Source organism: Furipterus horrens, unplaced genomic scaffold, assembly GCF_987537825.1.
Source record: "Furipterus horrens unplaced genomic scaffold, mFurHor1.1.pri manual_scaffold_3, whole genome shotgun sequence".
Lineage (NCBI taxonomy): Eukaryota > Metazoa > Chordata > Mammalia > Chiroptera > Furipteridae > Furipterus > Furipterus horrens.
This window is the reverse complement of record NW_028327173.1, coordinates 154,448,091-154,470,986: the sequence shown is the minus strand read 5'-3', so window position 1 is coordinate 154,470,986 and position 22,896 is coordinate 154,448,091. Positions and strand designations below refer to the sequence as shown.

General features: G+C 37.4%; 1 protein-coding gene across 1 annotated transcript in view; it reads left to right on the top strand.

Annotated features, from left to right (window-relative positions):
- The window catches only part of SECISBP2L (SECIS binding protein 2 like), a 46,411-nt gene extending 24,280 nt beyond the window's left edge, over positions 1-22,131 (top strand). Inside the window, exons 12-18 of the mRNA XM_090270575.1 lie at positions 4,476-4,645; positions 5,453-5,585; positions 7,106-7,268; positions 9,291-9,511; positions 10,430-10,584; positions 11,955-12,174; positions 17,884-22,131. Coding sequence (XP_090126701.1) covers positions 4,476-4,645; positions 5,453-5,585; positions 7,106-7,268; positions 9,291-9,511; positions 10,430-10,584; positions 11,955-12,174; positions 17,884-18,566 — 1,745 coding nt within the window. The 3' untranslated portion in view covers positions 18,567-22,131. The remainder of the gene's footprint in view (positions 1-4,475; positions 4,646-5,452; positions 5,586-7,105; positions 7,269-9,290; positions 9,512-10,429; positions 10,585-11,954; positions 12,175-17,883) is intronic.
- The last annotated feature ends 765 nt before the right edge of the window (positions 22,132-22,896 follow it).

Below are 22,896 nucleotides of genomic sequence, written 5' to 3'. Positions count from 1 at the left end.
CGGTGTTGACTACAACGTCAAACCGCCTTAGGGACTCCGGCTCCGGATTTTCTGTCGGGGTTTACTCTCTTAGCCTTTCCCCTGAAGAGGTATGCCGCAAGGCAGCGGAGGTTTTTTGGAGTCAGAGTTTTCCTTCTCTGATGTGCCCTGACTGGAAGATCGAACCAGCGACACTTAGCTCGCAGGCCGACACTCAATCCAGTGACACACACACACACACACACACACACACACACACACACACACACACACACACACACACACACACACACACACACACACACACACACAAAATCCTATACACACACACATACACGTGTGTATGTGTGTGTGTATATATATGATTATATCACCCCACTGCTCTTCATATCACTTGGGGTAAAGCCAGAGTTCTGCTAAGGCCATGTATTAGTTTATCCTGTTATTTTTCTACACATCACACCATTCTCTCCTGGCACACTGTTCTAGTCAAGTTAGCTCCCTCACTGTTCCACAGACACACCCAGCATGCTCCTTGCTCAGTGTCTTTGTGCTCGCTGTTCTATTTACCTGGAACTCTCCTTGGATATCAGTATAGTTTATTCCCTCAGGTTCTTCATGTCTCTATGTCAGGTGACTTACATTTTGAACCAACCAACCAAATTTTTTTCTTCTTCAAAGGTTGAAATAATGAAAGTAATTTGGCTCTTTAACTGTTAAATTATCCAATTTAAAACCAAATGGGAAACAGGAGTTTTAATTGTGTGTGTGTGTGTGTGAGAGAGAGAGAGAGAGAGAGACAGAGAGAGAGTAAGAGAGAGAATATGAATGAATGAATATTGTCTGGCTTTCTACTGAAACAGTAGATTATATTTTAGCAAACCTTATCAAATTGAGAGCTCAGCAGCTCTGATGTGCTTCCTCATTTCTTTTCATAGTCTTTTGTTTTATAAGAGGAGGAATAAGATAAGGGAAAGGCACCAACCAGAAAGCATTGATGTTGAGAGGCAGGATTGAATTTTCTGTTTCTTTGAAAAAGATCTATTGTTTTTAAGTGAAAAGATAAATACCAGCATATAACTTTAATCCTGTTTGCAAAATGCTTACATCTGTATTTAGTAACCCATCCAGGTTGAAACTTAGCTTTTAGTAACTATTAGAAAAAATAATATGGAATGCATACTAAGCTTTAGGGTTGCATGTTGTTGAGATGGGGAATGGCATTAACATCTCACTAAGAGAAAGGACTGTAGGGAATGGAACTGTGTTAGCAGTGATCTGGAGGCAGTATGCCTAGTGGCTACATGTGGGACTTGGAGTTGAGTGGCCTGAGTTTGAATTCTGTTTTACCATCCATTTCCTTGGCAAATTATTTAACCTTCTGTGCTTCAATTTCCTCACGTTAAAATGGAGGTAATGATAGTACCTGCTTCAGGATTGTTTTGAGGAGTAAATGAGATGATACATGTGCAGTGCTTAGAAATGTGTGTGCGTTATAATCACTCAATAAATGTTAACTAATTACTATGCAGAAGAGATTGTTAACCTGTGATACTTTACATGGCTTATTGTTACAACTTTGATTTGTTTAGTAAATGTTAATTACAAATGTAAAGATCTACATACAAGCATGGGGTTGGAAACTGGAATTATAGATACTAAAATGTTCATATTCTAGTTATTGAAGACATACACAAATAACAAATAAGAAGTAGCTCCTAAGGAAAGATACCAGCAAAGTTTTATTGACTTTTAGAAGAGAAAGTAATTTATGTCAACAGGAAGGTGTGGGGAGGATGTCAAATTAAATTACTTCATATATGATAGCATTTGGACTGGTCTTTGAAAGGGGAGTAGGATTCTTGAGCAATAGAAATAAAGTTAACTTCTAATTTGTCACCAGTGTTTAAATTGGAAAGTTAATTACAAAGAAATCAACTTTCTTGGGAAGTCCAAAAAACAGGATGAGATAATGATAAGAGATGTGAAAGGATTGTAAAGAATTCATAGGTTTTTTTGTTTGATTCTTTCTTTTTAACTGATGAAATGCACAAGCATGTCAAACATGACTCCAAACTCTCTGACTTGAAGTATTATGGTTGTGGTAAAGGCTGTAATGATACCTAACAAAATAAGGACCATGAGAGGAAAATTTTGTTGGGAACAACAGACTCTGGCCTTCTACTTTTTTTTTTTTTAATTTAAGTTAATTTATTTTTAGAGAGAAGGAAGGGAGAAAGAGAGCAGAGAAACCTCAGTGTATGAGAACTACATCAATCAGTTGCCTCTCACACGCCCCCCACTGGGGACCTGGCCTGCCACTCAGACATGTGCCCTGACTGGGAATCAAACCTGTGACCATTGGGTTCACAGGCCAGCGCTCAATCCACTGAGCCACCCCAGCCAGGGTTGGCCTTGTTGTATTTGAAGTGCTAGTTAGGGAGATCCTGTTGGTTCCCAGATAACTTACAGTTATGTATGTATGTGCAGTTTAGGTTAGAAGTCAGTGAGTTTCAAATAGAGACAGTTGTTGTAGCTGTAGAAATATTGATACATAAGATTGTCAGGGATAGAAAAGTTCGAAAAAAATTCTTCAGGCATAAAACTTTATGGAATACTCAGATTTAAAGGACGAAAGGAAGAAAAACCAGAGAAATAGGTTTGAGAAAGTAAGAAAATAGGAGTGTAAGTTACAGAAGGCAGAGTTAGAGTTTAGGGGAAGAGGATGTGGTCTTTGGTACCAAATGCTGGAAAAAATAAGAATAGAATGAAGATTCAAGAAAATTAGATTTGGCAATGGCAAGGTATATGTGATCTTGACAACAGAAGTTTCAAGAGAGTGGGTAGGACAGAGGCCAGATTGTAACGATTTGGGAAGCAATGAAGAGAATGGAGACCAGAATTTTAACAAGGAAAGTGCAATGATGGTACCTTACCTTGAGGGAGAGCTGGTCAGGGGAAGGGTTTTATTGATTGCCTGTTTGTTTGTTTAATTTTAAAGGAGATTTTATTTTATTTTTTAAAGATTTTATTTATTTTTAGGTAGAGAGGAAGGGAGAGAGAAAGAGAGGGAGAGAAGCATTGATTGATTACCCTCTGTCTGCCCCTAACATGAGGACCTGGCCCACAACCATGTGCCCTGACCGGGAATTAAACTGGTGACCTTTCAGTTTGTGGAAGAACACCTGACCCACTGAGCCACACCAGTCAAGGCAGATAGAAGAGATTTTAGTTTCTTTGGGAGTTAAGGAAAAGAGTTAGGGGTTAATAAAGAACTTGAAAGATGCAAGAGAAAAGGGATAGAGCTAGGTCCTCAAGGAATTAATCCTGAAATGGAATTATAAGCGCAGGTGGTTGGTCAGCTTTGGACCAGAGTAAGGATGTCTGCTGCATCCTCTCCAGAGGTGCCTTGTGAGTTTATATTTGATGGTATTGGGTTGGCCAAAAGTCCATTACGTTTTTCCCATAAAACAAAAGACATTTTTCATTTTCACATAAACTTTATTGATTTGGATGTTTTGAGTATGTTTGTTATCTCCCACTATTGACTTTTAGTGGGTGGAGTTCAAGGGTGCTACTAAACATATTCCAAAGAGCCCCACAGCAAGGAATTATTTGACCAAAATGTCAGTAGTACCAAGAGACTTCACAAACACTTTTGACATGTTCAATCAGTCACAGCACCTTCTCCATACACTGCACATATCTTTTTTGTGTTTCAGTTGTGTTTTTACCTTTTTTGAAATAATGAAGCATAATGTGCTGAAAATGTTGCATATCTTCTTCCATCTTCAATATTAAAAATGGCTGCACAAAAATTCAACCAATTTTGTTGTTTTTTTGAAAATGCATGCTGATATGACAGATGCCATAATACAGTCTTAACAAAATTGTTTTGAATGAAGTTAAAAACAACTAAGCACTACTAGAGCCATTGTATGGAAAAAATGTAATGGTCTCTTTGGCCAACCAATATCTTCTCAGAGAAGTAGCCGGAAAAGCTTGTCTGTTAGAGTGAGAGGATTGCGATGAAAGGTGTAGGACTGCTGAAGGATTTGGGGTAGCCACTAGAAAATGCAGTGAGGGGAGGGGATCCTTCTTCCTTGAGAGACTGAAATGAGTGGAGTGAGAGACTAACTATAAGGGTGATTCTTATATAAGGCAGATTCAGTAGGAATAAGGGGACATGTAGAGTACTTCTATGTCAGGTGGAATGATTTTGATTGGAGACCAGTTGCGAGAATTGACATGCTTGATGGTTGCTGCAGTAATTTAAATAGCCCTGCTTTGGGTTGCTAAATTAATTAGTTGCTTTGGCTTTGTCTTTATCATATGGAGGCTAAAAGAATGGATAAAAGCTGTATCAGAGGGACACTGCACGGTATGTGCTGTTTTTCCATAAGAAGATGTTCTTGTTTTTGTAGGTTTATCATTAGAAAATTTCTAAGTATGGAGAGTTGGCTGTAGTAGTAAACTAATGTCTTGTTTGTTTTTAGTGGTCACTGCAGCTTCTTTTCACAATAAAGACTCTACTAACAGAAAACCTTTAACCAAAAGTCAGCCCTGTTTGACATCCTTTAATTCATTGGACATTACTTCCTCTAAAGCAAAAAAAGGAAAAGAGAAGGAAATTGTAAAACTAAAACGGCCCACAGCACTTAAAAAGGTAAGCCAAAAACTGGGATGTTTATTTTATAGGATAAATAAGGGTTGAAGTCTGTTTTGCAAAAGTAATGTTATAGTTTAGCTGACAGGTTATTGTGAAATGTTCATAGGCATCATTATAAAGGTGATGACTAGTTAATTCAAGATTGGAGATATATCATTAGCATCTTGACCTATCTTTCTGTGTTGAACAGGGATCTAGAGAATGAATGCTTTCTATAAAATCTTTTAAAAAGTTAAGCATTTAATATCTCCAAACATTGGACCCTACGAATCAGAAGTTCTGGATTCTGATACTAACTTTGGTGCTTATTATGTAGTTTTCGGCAGACCTTACCCTCATCATCTTCATCTATGAGTGTTAAATAATAACACTGCTCTATTTAACTCAGTCTTGTTATTAAAGGGAGATAATTCATGTCCAAATAATTGAAGCCTGGAAAATGTAAATCTAATGGAACTATATCACCTGGTTTCCAAACTTTTTATTTTATCTATTTTCAGGTGTAAACTCTAGGTTTTGCCAATCAGTATTTAAAGACTAAAATTGATGTGGTTAGATAGCTATAGTATTATAGAGCATAATTGTCTCTTTATTTTGGATATAGTACCTCCTTCAGCTACAGGGCCTAAAATTACATTTACCTTTTTGCCACAGTTTATATGTAGCCAACTAACACATAGCCATCCAAAATCTTTGTGTCTGTTTTTAAGTGAACCGTTGTACCTGTGCAATAGTGAACATTTTAATTATTCAGTACATACTTAAAAGAGTGATCAGTAATTAAAGACTGGTAATGACTTTTAGGTTATTTTGAAAGAAAGAGAGGAAAAGAAGGGCCGTTTAACTGTGGACCACAATCTTTTGGGATCTGAGGAACCAGTAGAAATGCACTTAGATTTTATTGATGATTTGCCACAGGAGATTGTTTCCCAGGAAGGTAAGATTACCCCTTTCCCCCTTCTCATGGAATGGTTTAGAGTGTATTAATTGATAGGTAAGGCATTACTAGTTATTCTCCTAATTGGAGGATACGCTTTATATTTTATTTTTGAGAGTGGTTTCTCTTGAAGATGCTTCTGTAGGGATATATTTAAAAAGAAGGGAGCAGTGTTATATGGTAGATCTTGGGCATTTTTGAGACTTAAAAATGAATTTGTTGTAAACCTTCATAATTATAATCTCACCAGTGTGTCCTCTGTAACTGTTGCAGTTCTTTTCGTTTTGTCTTTTATGTCTGGAACACTAGCTCTCTGTCTTCACAGGACTGTTTTTAAGTGAGTTGTTTCCTTGACTGTCTTCCTTGGCTTTCATGAGTGAATGCATATGCCACAATGAGTAGAGAATTGCAAAGCCTGTCATAGTGCACAATCCAGTTGGTCATTCCAGTTGGGACCTCAGCAAAACTATAGATTCCCTCTAAAATTATACTAGTGTGGAAGAAAGATTTTAAGAAAGACCTAGCAAGGTCCCTTTTTCTGCTGTTACCTATTTATTCCTCAACATTTTTCAGCCATTCAAGTCGGATTCATATATAGGTTAAGAAGCAGTGTTCCATTATGTTTATAAAACTGAATTTACTTCTAAGGATTGTTCATCTAGGACATACTTGGTTAGGATTTCCCTTTATCCGCAATTAATATCATTGCTTTTGTACTTAGGCATATTTATCCATCTATTTATTCCCAAGGTGTTTATTGGATACCTGCCATGTGTACTGTAGTAACTGGGGTGGGAGTGAGATGGTCAGAAAATATAGTGGACTGGTCTTGCTACAAAAAGTTTATCACCTATGGAGATAAGAAGCTATATATATATATAACTACTGATTAATGGACTGAATATACAAATACAAACTCATTTCCTGACTTTAGGTGTTGAGGAAAGAAGTAGTAACTGTAGGAGGCAGTTGGGTTAGGAGATGGCATCTAAAAATGCGGCTGCCTGAGCACAGAAGCAAAGACTGAGTAATAGAAACCGGGGTGGTGCCTGGGGCATCAGGAATGGTGTGGAGAGAGTGAGTGAGGTAGAATCATCATTGCCAGAGGCAGTGGGGATTTTTATACAGCTTTAAAAATTATTCCTAAGAAATAGGGGGAAAAATAGAGATGAAGCAGATAGGTAATAGAATCTTTTGGTATAGAAGCTAATGCCTTGTTCCTCAATTTAAATCCTCTAGGAATATATGTTTTAAATAATTTGGCCTTCTCTCATCTCTTCTGGAGACCTGTAGGCCTGGCCTGAATTTTTTTTTTTTTTTTTTTTAGTATATTTTGAGAAGTTAATAGGAAGTCTTCATTTTTGTAGAGTATGAGAAGTGTTTACTTGGGATATGAACAATCTCCAACTTGTTACCTTCTGAAGAATCCAGAAGTGATACAAAAAACAACTGCCATTCTAAATTGTATTCATTATATTGATTTTAACATAGAACTTTTCTCTCACCCCACGTCTCTGCAGATACTGGACTGAGCATGCCCAGTGATACTTCGCTCTCTCCAGCAAGTCAGAACTCTCCGTACTGTATGACACCTGTGTCACAAGGCTCTCCAGCTAGTTCTGGTATAGGCAGTCCAATGGCGTCTTCAACAATAACCAGAATCCACAGCAAGAGATTTAGAGAGTAAGTATTAAGTCTCATTATTAAGGCTGAATGGTTTAAGTACCTGGATTGTAGTTCTGAATATAGTATTGTCATTTAACTTGGTGGGTTGAGCAGATAAAACACTGAAGACCTTTAAGTTGTTTCAGATTCTGTTTAATAGCTGGTTTCATTTTATTTAAAGCATTTTCCTCCCATCTGCCATTGGTGTTCATGTGAAAGTGAGTTGACTGTAAATGTACTTTTTATATCAGATAGTGTTTATACCTGGAAATTTGGCCTCATACATCTTATATATAAAATGCTGAGCTATGAGGTTTTCTCTCTCCAAGTGCTTCCACTTTTTTGTTTATATTATTGACCCTCCAAAAAAAAAATCCTATAACTAATTCATATCAAATTTCTTAGACCCTGTTAATGAGTGAACCTATTATATCAGCCATTTCTAAGTTTTAAATTGCCCATCTGTGAATAACCTTGAACTAACAGTTACTGCTATGAAGGATTTAGGAATTTTAACACTTGAGCAGATGAATTAATTTTACCTTTAAAAATGACATAAATAGATCTTAGGATGAAAGTAAAATCTGTATGAATCCAAACCACATTGGTTTATTCTGTTCTTTTCTTTACACTATTCTTTTGAGCAAGTACTTCTTGCCCTGATTTTGGGAGTTAATTAAATGTCAAGTAATAGATGTGAAGCAAAGGAAACTCTTGAAGAATAAAATGCTATATATGTATGAAATAAACAGCTTAAAGAAAAAGAGAATGAAGAAAAGTGCATCTTTATGTTCTGTTCTTTAATTTTGCATACTTGAAGATAATCTTTCCTCAATCTGTCTAGTTTTATCTTTCTTTCTGAAGCAGTATCATACTTGTATTTATTTCAACGTTTTTTACATAAACATAAAAAACATTTCCCAAAGCAGAGTTTCCCCCCACACACAAAAAAGGGGCAGGCCTACATTTTTCCACTCTCCAATGTAATTTAGAAGTAGAAATTTGCTTGCCTGGTTATTCCTAGATTAGAAATGACACCAATTTTCCTTGTTAAATACTTGTTAATGGTAGAGATTAGGGCTTAGAACTAGAAAAGTAGAGTGTGTTAACAATAAATAGCTGTGAATAGTGTGGTTCGGTTGGTTGTGCGTCAGCCCGAAAACTGAAAGGTCCCCTATTGGATTCCTGGTCAGGGCACATGACTGGGTTGAGGATCTGGTCCCTGGTCAGAGTGCATATGAGAGGTGAACTGATCTATGTTTCTCTCTCACATTGATGATTTCTCCTCTCTTCTTCCCTTCTCCTCTCTCTAAGAATAAATACTGTAAATAAATAAATTTTTAAAAGAATAAATAAACTTGGATGACTTACTCCTGAAATTAAGTACTATAATGGCCTCACACTTGTTTCCTTTCTATTTTTGTTCATTGTAGCTGTAATGTATCACTAAGAGCCTCATTCAGTTGCTTTCCCAGATATGTTTTGGCTTGACTTTAATTAGTGAGTTCGTCCCTCATAGCTGTAGATTTTTGGAGTTAGAGGGACCTTTGAGGTCATCTTATTTACCTCTGTATTTTTGTGGTTGAGGAAGACAGTGCTCAGAGATTGGGTCTCGTCCGAGCGTGGGGGATGGCCTGTTGGTGTTAGGGTGCTCACTGAGCATCTACAGAGTTGTGTGTCTTCCCTCCTAGGAGCGTCTCTAATATTCATTCAAATGAAATGACCTAATATCTCCTTACCAAAAACATTATTTGTTTTTTATCTAATTAAGCAGGCTAACATTTGATTTACAGCCTTTGGAATTTAATAATTGGGAGTTTGGATAGTATTTCCCTGAGGTTGATCTATCTGTTATGTAAAAGCCAATCTGTTGTAGTTCAGAAAAACTTCTGTTTTTCTACTTGACTAAAGGAATAAGAAATTTTAAAGATTTGATTTTTTATGAAAACCCTTTACTAGATCTATAGTTTCCCAAAGTAATTTTATAATTACAGAAAAATAAATTAGGACAAACTGACTTATTTTTGGTTTCCTTTACAGATATTGTAATCAGGTTCTTTGTAAAGAGATTGACGAATGTGTGACTCTTCTTCTTCAAGAGCTTGTCAGCTTCCAGGAACGCATCTATCAAAAGGACCCTGTACGAGCGAAAGCGAGGAGGCGGCTGGTTATGGGCCTCAGGGAGGTTACCAAGCATATGAAGTTAAACAAGATCAAGTGTGTGATAATTTCTCCAAATTGTGAAAAAATCCAGTCAAAGGGTATGAATATTTTACTTTTGAAGTGTTTGATAATTATTTAGTATAATTGTAGGATACACAGTGAATTTTGAAGTGGAATTTATATGACTTAGCAGGGTTTAGGTATGAAACACAATATTGAGCATGAAAGAAGAAAATCTATTTTAGTAACAAATTAAGTAATAAAATAGAGATTGGACTGTAAAGAAAATTCCCATCTATATACCCTAGTGAAGGATTTGAGTTGGGCCAACCAAGTGTGCCCTCTGTGGGGAATAGCAAGAGTGCCTTTCTTTACATCTGCAAATATATTCTGTTTTTTTACATTTTTATATTACCTTTTTTTGAATGCCCTTTTCTTTCGGTTATGGTGAAGATTTGCCACTCAGAAACCAGCAATTAATACAGGGCTTCTTGGGTGAGCTGGCAAAGAAGTACTTTGTACTATGTCCTGTACCCTTGTTTGTCGTTTTTCTTGAGGCAGCCACTTTGGGTGGCTGGAGTAGACAGGTGCATCAAGCAGCAGTACCAGCATGTTCTCCATAGGGAGGACTACCAATAAAAACAGGATCATAGAATGTTACTACATGTGATAGGTTGCTACTGGAGCTGGGAGATTGGATAAAGGAATCAGCCATTATTAATAATTCTAATTAATTTCTTTTAACACATGTTTATTGTATTGAAATTGAACTCCTATACTAAACCCTGTGGAGAGACAAAAATACTAGGAATTTGGAATTTAATTGGGAAGAAAGAAAATATGTACATATGTTCATATATAGTACAAATTCAAATAGGAAAATGAGTGGAACAGTGTAAGTGCCACAAGCTTTCATAGAATCCTTTGCTGCTGTGTTTTATGCTTTAACTATTGGATGCTAAAATAGCTATATTTGGGAAGTATTAAAACTGCTACATGTGTGTTGACTTTCTCAGGTGGCCTGGATGAGGCTCTCTATAATGTCATAGCCATGGCACGGGAACAAGAAATTCCTTTTGTGTTTGCCCTTGGAAGAAAAGCTCTCGGACGCTGTGTGAACAAGCTGGTTCCTGTTAGTGTTGTGGGAATCTTCAACTACTTCGGTGCTGAGGTAAGACTTTGAAAGACACACCCTCCTGCACTCCCCCTGCCCTACCCCTGAATAGCGCATTTTCTGTTAATGCATGTCAGGGTTTAAGCATTTGAAGAAGTGAGATGGTAACTCTGCAAGAATGAGAGGAAAATTCTTGAGTATTATATTTCTTTTTTTAGTGTTGAAACCTTTACATAAGCTAATCCTACAGCATTTTAAAGAGATTTTTAGCTGCTTTTTTTGCCACAGTGTTTTTTTCTCCTGGGTTCAACTATGTAATACTTGATCACTTATTTAACTGCTCGGTAAAGATTACCTGATATTATACAGGGATATTCCATTGTGATAGTAAGTCAAGACATTAAACAGGAGTAGAAGATTATTGAGTTATGATGTAAAAACTACTAAAAGTAATTATCTTTCTGGTAGTGGGGAAACTTCGTTTTTCTTTGTACATTGTTAGGCCTCACCACTGTCATTGAAGTACAACTTCAATGCGATACGAATTTTGCCATTTTATTATCATGAGTGTGTTCTGTCACATACTGTTTTACTTTATTAATTCTACTCATGTTCATTTCTGTTTCACTGATGGAAGAATTTCTGGTTATTTAGCTCCACATTCTATTTTCAGACTCTTTATTCTATTTTTCTAGTTTGCCTTTGTCTTAGCATCTTTGGGTTGTCTATTGTGTACATGCCATATTTCATCACCTTCAAGGCCCCAGCTAGCCATACCATCGCTGACTTCTGTTTGGTCTTCAAGTTTTCAAACGAGGATATATTACAGGGAACTTCCAATTCCTGTGGAGGCTGCCATCTTCTACGTCCTCGTACGTCACCCTCCACACACTCGTTCCCTTGTATTCTAACTCATAAGATCCTTCACTGTCCCCCAAACATGCTTTGTACTTTTTAAAATGTGTATCTTTATATGTGATTTTACCTGCATGAGTAAGAATGCACTGTCTCCATCTCTCAAAATTATACCTGTTTTTCAAGGCTTATATCAGATATGCTATCACTTCATGAATCATAGCCATCTCCTGTTTTCTCCTTCTAGCTGCATGGAAGATTTCTTGAGAACAGAGTGGTGTTCCAGGGGTCTTTGTAGCGACTATAGAGCCAAACGCCAAGGCATGAACTTTTAATATCACATTTGGTGACTTAATGTTGAGTCAGGAAATTTCCTCAGTCTTGTGTGAATTAAATAAAAAAATACGTGTAACTTACAGAGTATTTTATAAGGCTCTGAGGTTGCCATACCATTTGGATTTTGTGCTGATTAAAAGTGTATCTAATTCTGAAACAGCGGAGATATTTCTTATTAATAATAGGAATAGAAAGTGTAACAAAAAATGAACTAGTCAAAATCTCTTTCTTTTTAGAGCCTGTTTAGTAAGTTAGTAGAGCTCACCGAGGAAGCCAGGAAAGCATATAAAGATATGGTTGCAGCAATGGAACAAGAGCAGGCGGAGGAAGCCTTAAAGAACGTGAAAAAGGTGCCCCACCACATGGGGCACTCAAGGAACCCGTCGGCAGCAAGCGCCATTTCTTTCTGCAGTGTGATTTCTGAACCCATTTCGGAAGTAAATGAAAAGGAATATGGTAAGTTGTTACATACCGTTTTAAATGAGTTAAATTTTGAAATAATTTTTTTCATTAAGATCATTTGAAAATTACCTTCCATACTACGTTTTGTTTTTATCTTAGTGATTATTCAAATTTTGCTTAAAATTTTGGTTTACAAAATTGCAGTAAGCACAGCCATTAAAAATTAGGAAACTATTTGGGGCTGAGGCTTTGTGTGAGGCATTGAAATGTAGTCACATTTCCAAAATCTTAGAAGAGAAAAGAAAAATCTCAAAAGGATTTAAAAAGCAAAATGCACTATACTTGTGACCTATAACCTATTAAATTTTGGGACATTTTATTATAATACTTTATACTCAATTACTGAAATTTTGTTTTTACTAAATAAACAGAAGACCTGAATACTATTCAACTTAAGCTTATAAAACCTAGATATATGACACTTGTTGTGTGTTAAATCTTATTGTAGTAAAATAGAGACTAAAAAACATTTATGTGTAATGTTTAAAGTAACCAATTAGCTGCCTTAGTTTCCTTGCCTTTGAGCTGTTAATACTTCGTTTCTGTCATACTTTGAACTCTTAAATTCTCTGCTTTCTTGATACAGTTTCTGATATTTTTTTTTTTTCTTTTTAAAAATAGTATAGCCACCTCTTCACCTTGGCTTTTCGTCATTTCTTTTCTCTTTTTAATCTCTCTGAGGATTTACCAAATAGCTTGTTCCCACCTAAAATTTAACAAGTAGAAAACTAAGTCCTCATTTTCCTCCTTTTTCCTCACACTGTCTTTCCTGGTCTGTCTGTCATTGTAGTTAAATGGTTGAAATGCTTTTGACATTTTGACAATGCTGTAGACCGGAGACAGTATATCAAGTTATTGTGGGCCTTTAGGAAACTTGGTCAACAGGAGGTGGTACTGGCTTAGAGGCAGCTATGTTTCTTTGGCTGGAGAGATACTAGTTGAAAATAAAGAGGGTAAAGTGCCAGCCTTTTAAATGAGGTCACTTTATATAGTGATACGCTAGATCTCAAAGACAAATTGCAAAATAAATTCATAAAGCTGTGGGTTTGGGCAAATGACAGTGATTTTCATTTGGGCAAATGAAAAGTTACGAAAAGAAACTCAGAGATGTAGGAGATGTTTTCAAAAAACACATCAGATTTAATCATTGAAGCCTTGACTTTTAACACTCTGCCTGGGGGATTTAGGCATAATTGATTAATTTCCGGGCCTCAGATTTCTTTTTAGCAAAAGGAGGAGGGTTTTGTCTAGGTCATCTATAAAATTCCATTCAAAGTGAAAATTCTGTGAGCTTATGGTTGAATCCTAAGAAAGGATTTAGAATCTTAAAGATGAGATGATTTATCAGGACACTAACAAAATTGAGTGAAAATAATCATAATAACATTAGAACAAAGCATAAAGTTATTCTCTCTGTATTGGATGCATTCAGCAATGAACAGAACTCACTAATGTGGCTTAAGAAATTGGAATATTTCATTATGTTGCAATGTCATCAAGGTCTCCAGGTCTTTCTCTCTCTTCTTTCTTTCTCAGTCTGTGGGTTCTGATTCTTACGCTTATCATCTCATATTCAAAATAGCCGCTATGGCTCTGGGCATCACAACAGTAGTCAAAAGCAGGAGGCTCAGGCAGTGTGCCCCTTCTATCAGGGAAGGAAAATGTTTATAGAAGACTTCCCCTTTTGTTTTATTTGGATACAGCCGATCGTGTCACTATATTTAGCTGCAAGCAAGGGAGACTCGGGCAAGAGAATTTTTGGCAAAGGGGGATGGGACAACCAGGATGGTATAGGAACTATTTTAATTCATTCCCTGGGACTGGGTTCAAGTCCATTCCAAGTTTGGGAGTTCTGTTAGCCAGAAAGAAAATGGGTAATGACTGTTGAGCAGACAGCAGACAGTGTCTTCCATGTCATCCTGATGCAAAATTTCTAAAATGTTTTCTTTTGATTTCCACAGTTTAAAGTAAAAACAAATCTGGAAAAGGGATGCTAATCATTGGTAGAATGGAAAGGCTTCTCTGATAGTCCAGTCTTACTGTCCCTTGTGTGCCCCTTGTTTTCTTGGCTTATATTTTCCTTCCACTTGAGCTGAGGTTACTTTTGCGAAACAGAGTTGCAAACATATATCCCAACTAAACTGCGAGTTCTTCGACTTCAAGAACAGGGACACAGCACATAATGGGCACTTGATAAAGGAGGTCTGTCCAGAAGGTATCCAACCATGTAATATGAAAAATAGAGACATTTATTGAAGAAGATACAAGAAACATTGTACATAGGACAATGACACCTCAGTCCCCTTCAAAGTAGGCACCTTGGGACCTCACATAGTTCTCCCAATCACCATAAGCTGCCCTGTCATATTTTCCTGAATCTCATCAACGGCCCTTCTCAAAGGTAATTTTAGTTTTGGGAAAAGCCAGAAGTCACAGGGCATCAAATCTGGGCTGGAGAGGGACTGAGTCACCTGGGTAATTTTATGTTTTGCCAAAATCTCTGCACGAGACGTGATGCGTAAATTCATGAACAGACACATTGTTGTGATGAAGCTGCCCATCACCAGTTGCCCATAGCTGCAGCCCTCTGAATTATCTGAGTAGTTTTAGCTTAATGCAAAATTTGATGTAGATTTGTTGCTCTGCTTGCTCAGTTATTTTAAAGGTGATGACCACACACTACACTTGCTCACTATACGGCATCTACTGCCCCCACTGACTTGTACAGTGAAGTGATAATTGTTCACCATGTGCCTTCTAGTCCACTTTCCTTGGCTGCCAGGTTATATCAGTGTCACACAAACCGTTCTCATTAACAATGGCTGGACTTTTTCCAGACAGACCTCGTATAATAGCTCACTTACTGAATTTTTACTACATGCTAGGCACTTTTGTCAGCACTTCACACTTATTCAGGCATTTAATCCTCCGAACAACCCTAGGAGATAAGAAACACTGTATCGCATTTTATAGATGAAGCTGAGACGAGGAGAGGTTGAGTAGCTTGTCAGAGTAGTAAGTCTGACTCTGGAACCTGCACTGTTAGCCTCTATGACTTCTATTTCCTGCCTTTTGAATGAATTCTCAGTAGGACCAAACAGTAGGTATTCAGTAAGCAGTTACGAGGGGAGGACAGCCTGATGTCTAGTCCACTCATCCTGAGTTTCTTGCTCATTCTCTGCCACCACTTCTTCCTCTGTAGGCTTTTGGACTCATTTGCTTGTTCCTCTACCGTATACAGTTATTTCAGACGGACAGCTTATTTTTTGTGTGCTGACTGAAGGGAGAAATACACACACCTTATCCTCTAACAAACCCACTAATGACTTGAAAGTTTAAAAAAAAAGATAATTTCACAAAGCACCAGTAAATAGAACAGAAAAGCATCGAAGGGGTTAATAAGCAAAGAAGAGCATTATGAATAAGTTTTGCTAAATTAACAATTCAGAAGTGAGATAGTTTTGGATTAGTACTGTTTCCAGATTTGTTAGATCTTTGATTCTGCCTTTAACTTGCTTCCTAGTCTCTTCTTCAAAGGGGGACTTCTAGGTGTTCAGTTCTGGCTTCATACTGCCTGCATTCGGCACCTCTTTGCTCCCACATCTCCACCCTTCAGTCAGATTGCTTCTGTCCCGTAGAGAAAGATGGCACTTTTATACGTGCCATGTTTCTCCCTGTCGTATTTATATGTTTGCATGATCATCGATTGTTGAACAGGCATCACCTCTTACTTTAAGGTGTGAGCCTTGCTTTCCCCTGTGGCTATGTGATCTTTGGCTCTTTGCTCATGATGACAAGATTCTTGAGGGCTAATTGCAGGGTTCCTTATCTGTATCTCCTTTTCCTTTCCAAAGGTGGCTTTCAGTTTACCTTCCTAATAGGTAAATGTCTGAGACTCAGTCTTGAGAGAGGTCAGCCATCACTAATCAGGGACATGTACAATGAGATTATTACCTCATACCTGTCAGAATGAGTATTATCAAAAAGACAAAAAACTTCAAATGTTGGCAGGGGTGTGGAGCAAAGGGCATCCTTGTGTACTCTGTGGGAGTGTAAATTGGTGCAACCACTATAAAAAACTGTGTGGAGGTTCCTCAAAATACTAAAAATAGAACTGTCATGTGATCCAGCAATTCCACTTCTGGGTATTTATCCAAAGAAAACAAAAACGCTGACTTAAAGAGACATATGCACCCCCATGTTTGTTGCTTCATATGTTTTACATAGCCAAGATAAGGAAACAACCTAAGTGTCCATCTTTGGATGAATGGATAAAGGAGATGTAGTATATACAGTGGAATATTCAGCCATAGAAAAGAATGAAGCTTTGCTATTTGTAACAACATGGATGGACCTTGAGGGCATAATGCTAAGTGAAATAAGCCAAACAGGAAAAGATAAATACTGTATGCTCTCACTTATATGTGGAATCTAAAAAAAAAGAAAAAGAAACAAAAACAAACCCACCAGTGAAGGGGGTTTGGGGTGGGTGAAATGTATAAAGGGGGTCCAAAGGCACAGACTTCCAGTGAGAAAATAAATAAGTCATGGGGATATAATTTATAGCATGGTGACTATAGTCAATAATACTGCATGGCATACTTGAAAGTTGTTAAGAGAGTAGATTTTAAAAGCCCTCATCACAAGAAAAACAATTTTGTAATTATGTATGGGGATAGATGTTAACTAGACTTATGGTGATCATTTTGCAGTCTATACAAATATCAAATTATAATGTTGTACACGTCAAACTAATATAAAGTTATATATCAATTCTATTTCAGTACTAAAAAATAAGTGGATTCCTGGCTGGTGTGGCTCAGTGGATTGAGTGCCGGCCTGTGAACCCAAGGGCCCTCGGTTCGATTCCCAGTCAGGGCACATGCCTGGGTTGCGGGCCAGGTCCTCAGTTGGGGGTGTGCAAGAGGCAAACACACATTGATGTTTCTCTGCCTTTCTCCCTCCCTTCCCCTCTCTCTAAAAATAAATAAAATCTTTTTAAAAAATGAATAAAATGTAAAACAGGAAAAAAGGAAAGAGAGCTGTTCTTTGTCTTTGATTCCTAGTACATACATTTTTAGCTCTAAACTGACTTACTGTCATTAAAAATAATTTAGATTTATCACACTGTGTTATATATATATAATAACACTCCTATTGTTTCTCAGAGTCACTTGGTAAGTCAAGCCATGTGTGTTATAAAACAAAATTTTACAGATGTTAGAAATGCATGGGTGACTTCTGTGCTTGTAAATGGAAACACCAGTCCTATTACATATTTCTGCTGCGCATCTTGGCTCTGCCATCTGTGACTTGTGGATCCTTGAGCCCAGTGGACCTCAAGGCCAAAATATAAGTTAGGCATTCATTGATACTCACGAAGATATGAATGTGATACATGAGCATCAGTGAGCTCCTATTGGTATGAGATGTTTTGCATCTTTATCAAGCATTAATATACTTAATTTTTGCCTCCTTGTTTTTTATCTTAAATGTACATTTTTGAAAATTGTTTTCTCTTTATACCATTTAAACTAGTAGTAGAACAATTTAAGTTTTTAGGTTTCCTAATCAGTTGGTGAGTCAGTAAGTTTCTGTAGTTCATTCTTCCCTCTTTTACAGGTTGCATGATTCTGAAACAGTGTTCTGGTTTTTTTTTCCTCCAGTGTCCTGATTTTTAAAAAATGTGTTTGATATTTGCAGAAACAAATTGGAGAAACATGGTGGAAACTTCAGATGGACTGGAAGCATCAGAAAGCGAGAGAGAGGTTTCCTGTAAACACAGCACGTCTGAAAAATCCAGTAAACTTCCATTTGACTCGGCCCCCGTTGGCAAGCAGGTGTCCATAGCAGCCGCAGGCAACGCTACCTCAGCAACAAACCCTGGGAAGTTGGCAGGGAGTGATAAAGAGGAAGTGAAGCCAGATGACCTGGAATGGGCCTCCCAGCAGAGCACCGAAACTGGCTCTCTGGATGGCAGTTGCCGAGATATTCTGAATTCCTCCATCACCAGCACCACCAGCACTCTTGTACCTGGCATGCTTGAAGAAGAAGAGGATGAAGAGGAGGAGGAGGAGGAAGATTATACTCATGAACCCATATCTGTAGAAGTACAGCTCAATAGTAGAATTGAGTCTTGGGTCTCTGAGACCCAGAGAACGATGGAAACACTTCAACTTGGGAAAACCCTTAATGGTTCTGAGGAAGACAATGCAGAGGAAAGTGGGGAAGAGGAAGCAGAGGTGCTGGAGGTGCAGGAGCCAGGGATGGACAATGAGGCCTGGACCACTGACCGCCAAGGAAGTCCAGAGCTGCAGAAGCCCAGCAGCGGCAGCACTCCAGACAGCCAGCACTCCGATTCCAATTACGCGCCCCCAGGTCTTTAACTCAGGAAATGTCAGCTTTCTGTCTCCAGCTGCATAAGGGTTACAGCCATTACCTTTTATGCTTCATCTCAACATTTTGCACTGTCCAATATTTAATATATGTATTTAATTCCCAACAGATATTTTTGTAGCTGTCTTTTACTTGTTTTGTTATAATCTATAGCTTAGCTTTTAATTAGCATCTCAATGTCTTTCTAAGAACTGTGTGGAAAATTCAGAATCGTTTCAGCTTGTTGTTATGGAAAATAATGATTTAAAAAAGAATAAGACCAAGTTTTAAAGAAAATAAGTTTAAAATACTTTCTTAGAGTCATTTTGAAAGTTAAAGGTCAAGGTTCTCAGGATAGGAGCAGTCATCAATGTTTCCTTCAAGACTATGCTTTCGCTTTAACCTGTCTAAGACGTTTGGACTTCTTTAAAAGAAGAACTTACAGTAGAGTTAGAAAACTAAAATAAAAAAGGCTGAGCATAATTAAGTTCACAGAGTGTTTTGTGTTGAGAATTGATGCAACTTTTTTTTGATCCACAGGTGTTTGTTTCAGAAGTCACTGATTGTTGTAATCGGTCAGAGTTGGGAAAGGCTAAAACAGAGCCTCCGTTACTTGGTTAGCAAAGGGGCCACTGTGATTAGAGCTGGCCTTATTTGTGGAAAGTGATAGGTGTTGTATTAGTGAAGAGTCACCCATGATAGGACCTTCCAGGTTTGTCTCATGTTTGCTTCTTACCTCAGGAATGCTTTTGTACATACTCATATTTACATGAAGTTAGGCAGATTTTGACATTAAATAACTGTATGACTGCAGCTCTTACATGTACATGATCCAGAAACAAAGTCTTATCCTGGTGTGTTCTCTTGCATGCTTCTGATTCAGGACTCTTAATGTTGAGATAGGGATTTGAGGGGGTATTCAAATTTGTCTTGAGTGAAAAATCATTTCACCTTTAAAAAATAAATCTATTTTGCCCCTCCCCTCAAGCACTGGCCATGTGACACTAACCATAGTGACTGATAGGAGGTCAGGGAAAGGAACTTCACATACCTTAGACCAGTATCCTGATAATCAAGGCTTGGAAGAGGAAGTTTTGAAGAAAAGAGCAAGCTGTTCTAATTGTGCTGAACCTATCAGATGATGTAGAGTATGCAGCTGTACACAGGTATTAATACTTGATCACGATTACTTATCTCTGCCCTTTTCTAGGAATGTGTATACTTGCTTGGGAGAAATACTGAGCTAAATGTTTTATTTGCTAGCCAGTCACCACTTGGCAGTGAGTGACCTTTATAAGTTCATGTAACGGTGGAAGAATTACAAATTACCTGTTTTTCTGTCTTCTCTCCAGCCCCATCCCCAGCTGACCAACACACACACAGACACTCCAGCTTGATGCTCACAAGCTCCCATAAGCAGGCACAGGACCAAGGAGGGAGGGGTATTCTCCCTGCCCTGGTTTTATAGGGCGGGCTTTGCCTCACAGAGGCAGCGGGGGAGAACTGGGCGGATTCTTCACTGAGCTCATTGGGACTACTGTGCTAGTTTGGATGTTTTATATGCTGGCATTTAATTACCAGGGAGATTAGATTCGTGATTGATGATTTAGTATTTGTGAACTATGAAAGTTTGAGCATTGCTGTGTCAAAAACGTCAGTCTATCAACTTGATTAGTGTGCTAAAAGGGGACGTTATTGTGCTGTCCTGTCTAAACTGTCCTCCAGAATGGACCCCTAAAGCACAAAGTATCCAGTATTTAAAGGAACACAGCCTGTAAGAATGAAGCCTCAAATAATAATCATGGATTTATATGGGGCAGATCTTACTGTCTCTACACATTTGGAAGTGTTAGCTGGTTTAAAGAAATGATAGAGTTTTTGAACTACTGACGATCTTAAAAGTAAACTTAAAAGCTTTTCATACTTTTTAATGGTGTAAATGTCCTTTATTCAGTGTCAGTGATTCAGTAACTCTTGATCAAGGTTAATGGCTTTTCAAAGGTTTCTTGTATTTTGTATCTCTTCTGAATGAGAATTGTCATTTCAGATTTTTGAAATTTGTATTAAAAGAGAAGTTGAGGAAATCTTCGGAACACCGTAACTTTTCTTTTTGCTATAGACTTTAGAAGTGTGTAATTACGTGTTCAGTAAACGCTCTTGCACGTGCAGTGTCTTCTGCCAGCAAACCCAAGGGACCACAGCCTTTTTTATAAGACCGGTCACCTCCAGAGGACAACCCAAAATTTCTTAAAGGAAATGTTACTATGTAGAAATATGCTAAACAAATATTAATAATGTCTTTATAATTTGTTTCCTTTAGATAAATTCTGGAATGTGTGTATATTATATATAGGAGAAAGTGTGAAGATTAAGGAACTGGGTGGTGTTTTTATTGTTTGTTTTTTGGGAGGGTCTGAGGTGAGTGTCTCTTCGGACCTAAAGAGAGATCTAATGGTAAGAGTAAGGGTTCATCATCACAAGAAGCAAAAACCATAGTTATTTTTTTTCTTAGTGTGTAGAGTTGGTTTTACTGGCAATAATCAATATTAGATTTCTATTTCAGTACATAAGTATCTGAATTATAATATGAATTGCACTCCCAAAACTAGATTTCTGCTTCAGTAGGTTCTTTTACTGTGAAGATCACTTCTCAAAAGACAAATGTTCATATTAGCTTAATTTTTGGTTTGAATATATTTGTAAATGATGTAATATATTTCTTTTGACTAAAAATGGGAAAAATAATCTGTTATACATTGAAAAGTTTTTAATGGCTTTGACTGGAGGTCACTTTTGCAGAGATGGTATTTTATATGCTTCCAGTATTTGGAAAAGAATTAGTCAAAAGGAATTTACATAGTTTAAATATTGAGAAATTAATATCCGAATAACGTACTTGTCTGATTTCTTAATAAGCTGGGGGAGGTGGGTTGGGTGGTAATTGTAATGTGCAAATGAATAGTGAACTTGACATTCATTTTTCAGCTCTTTAACATAATGTTAAATCTTAATGCATCATTACTTTAATATATATATAAATAAGTATTATTGTTTGTAAAGCTGCTGTTTGCTTTAAAAACCTGTCATTTAAGTATTTTCTGTATGCTGTGCCAACAGGTTAGAACATTAACTTATCTGTTAAAAACTTGATTATTTTTGATTTAAAAAAATTTTCTGTGAAATAACTTATTTACAGGCATCTTCTCCCTCATCCCTTTCAACCTTTATACACATCACAGAATCAACCAAACTGTTTGGCTGATCTAATACCTGAATCCTAAGTAATCATAAATTTTAAACTTGGTTGGCACATCACACCTTCAGAGTATTTGTATTGTTTTGTAATTTAATTTCTAAATATATCACGTGAATTATAATTTAATGTCTTAATTGTAATGCTCTAATAAAAAAAATAGCAGAATTAGTATGAACCATAACATAAAGGGATTTTCCTCTTGTTCTTTTGCTGTATGAAGGATAATTGTTATATCACATTTAGGGACAATAACAGCTTTTTTTGCACTATGTAAATACTAGTGAACATTCTTCTGTAACTAATAAAATGATTATTTGAAATGCAGTCTATCATTTCAGAATAGGTACTTAAGATATTCATAACTTGCCCAACATGTAGGATAAAGAAAAAAAGTCCAGCCCATAGTATGGCTTAGTGTTCTCATGGGTTTGCCAAAAAAGGTTGTAAAATCTGCAGGAAGGAGTGATTGGTAAAAATCTCCGTTTGGGATGTTTGGTGTGGTCTGGGGCGGAGCTTAGGCATCGAGCCGAAGACCACCCTACTGTTAGGAGAAGGAAGGCTCCCGTCGCTTCCTTTTTGTGCTGGTTACAAGCATTGTTCTAAGCCTTTTCCGGATACTGACTGATTTAATCCTCACAGCAGCCCTTTGAGGAATCACTTGTTTGATGAAACAGTCGTGGAGGTGTTAGGTAACTTACCCAGAACCCCATAGCTGGTAAAGGGCAGAACTGGGATTCAGACTCAGTCCCGTGGCAAAACCCATGCTCTTACTGTGCTTTGTTATTTCACAAGGTGCTCCCTCCAGGTGTGTAGACCAAACAGTGCTGACCTCCACCACCCACATGTGCCAGGACTGAACCGATTGCCTCACTTATTGAGCTTCCCCTAGTCACTCTTGCCCTGAAGTAGTCTCAGACCTTGTCACTATGTCACAAATGCAGGGAATCTGAAAAGAATAGGCTCATCTGTTAGAAATAGTAGGATCATTCATTTGCATAATGAGAAAAAATGAATTTTTGGTGATTGCAAAGAGAAAGGTGGATGCCTCTTATATCAGAATGTTTTTTTTTTTTTTACCAATGTTT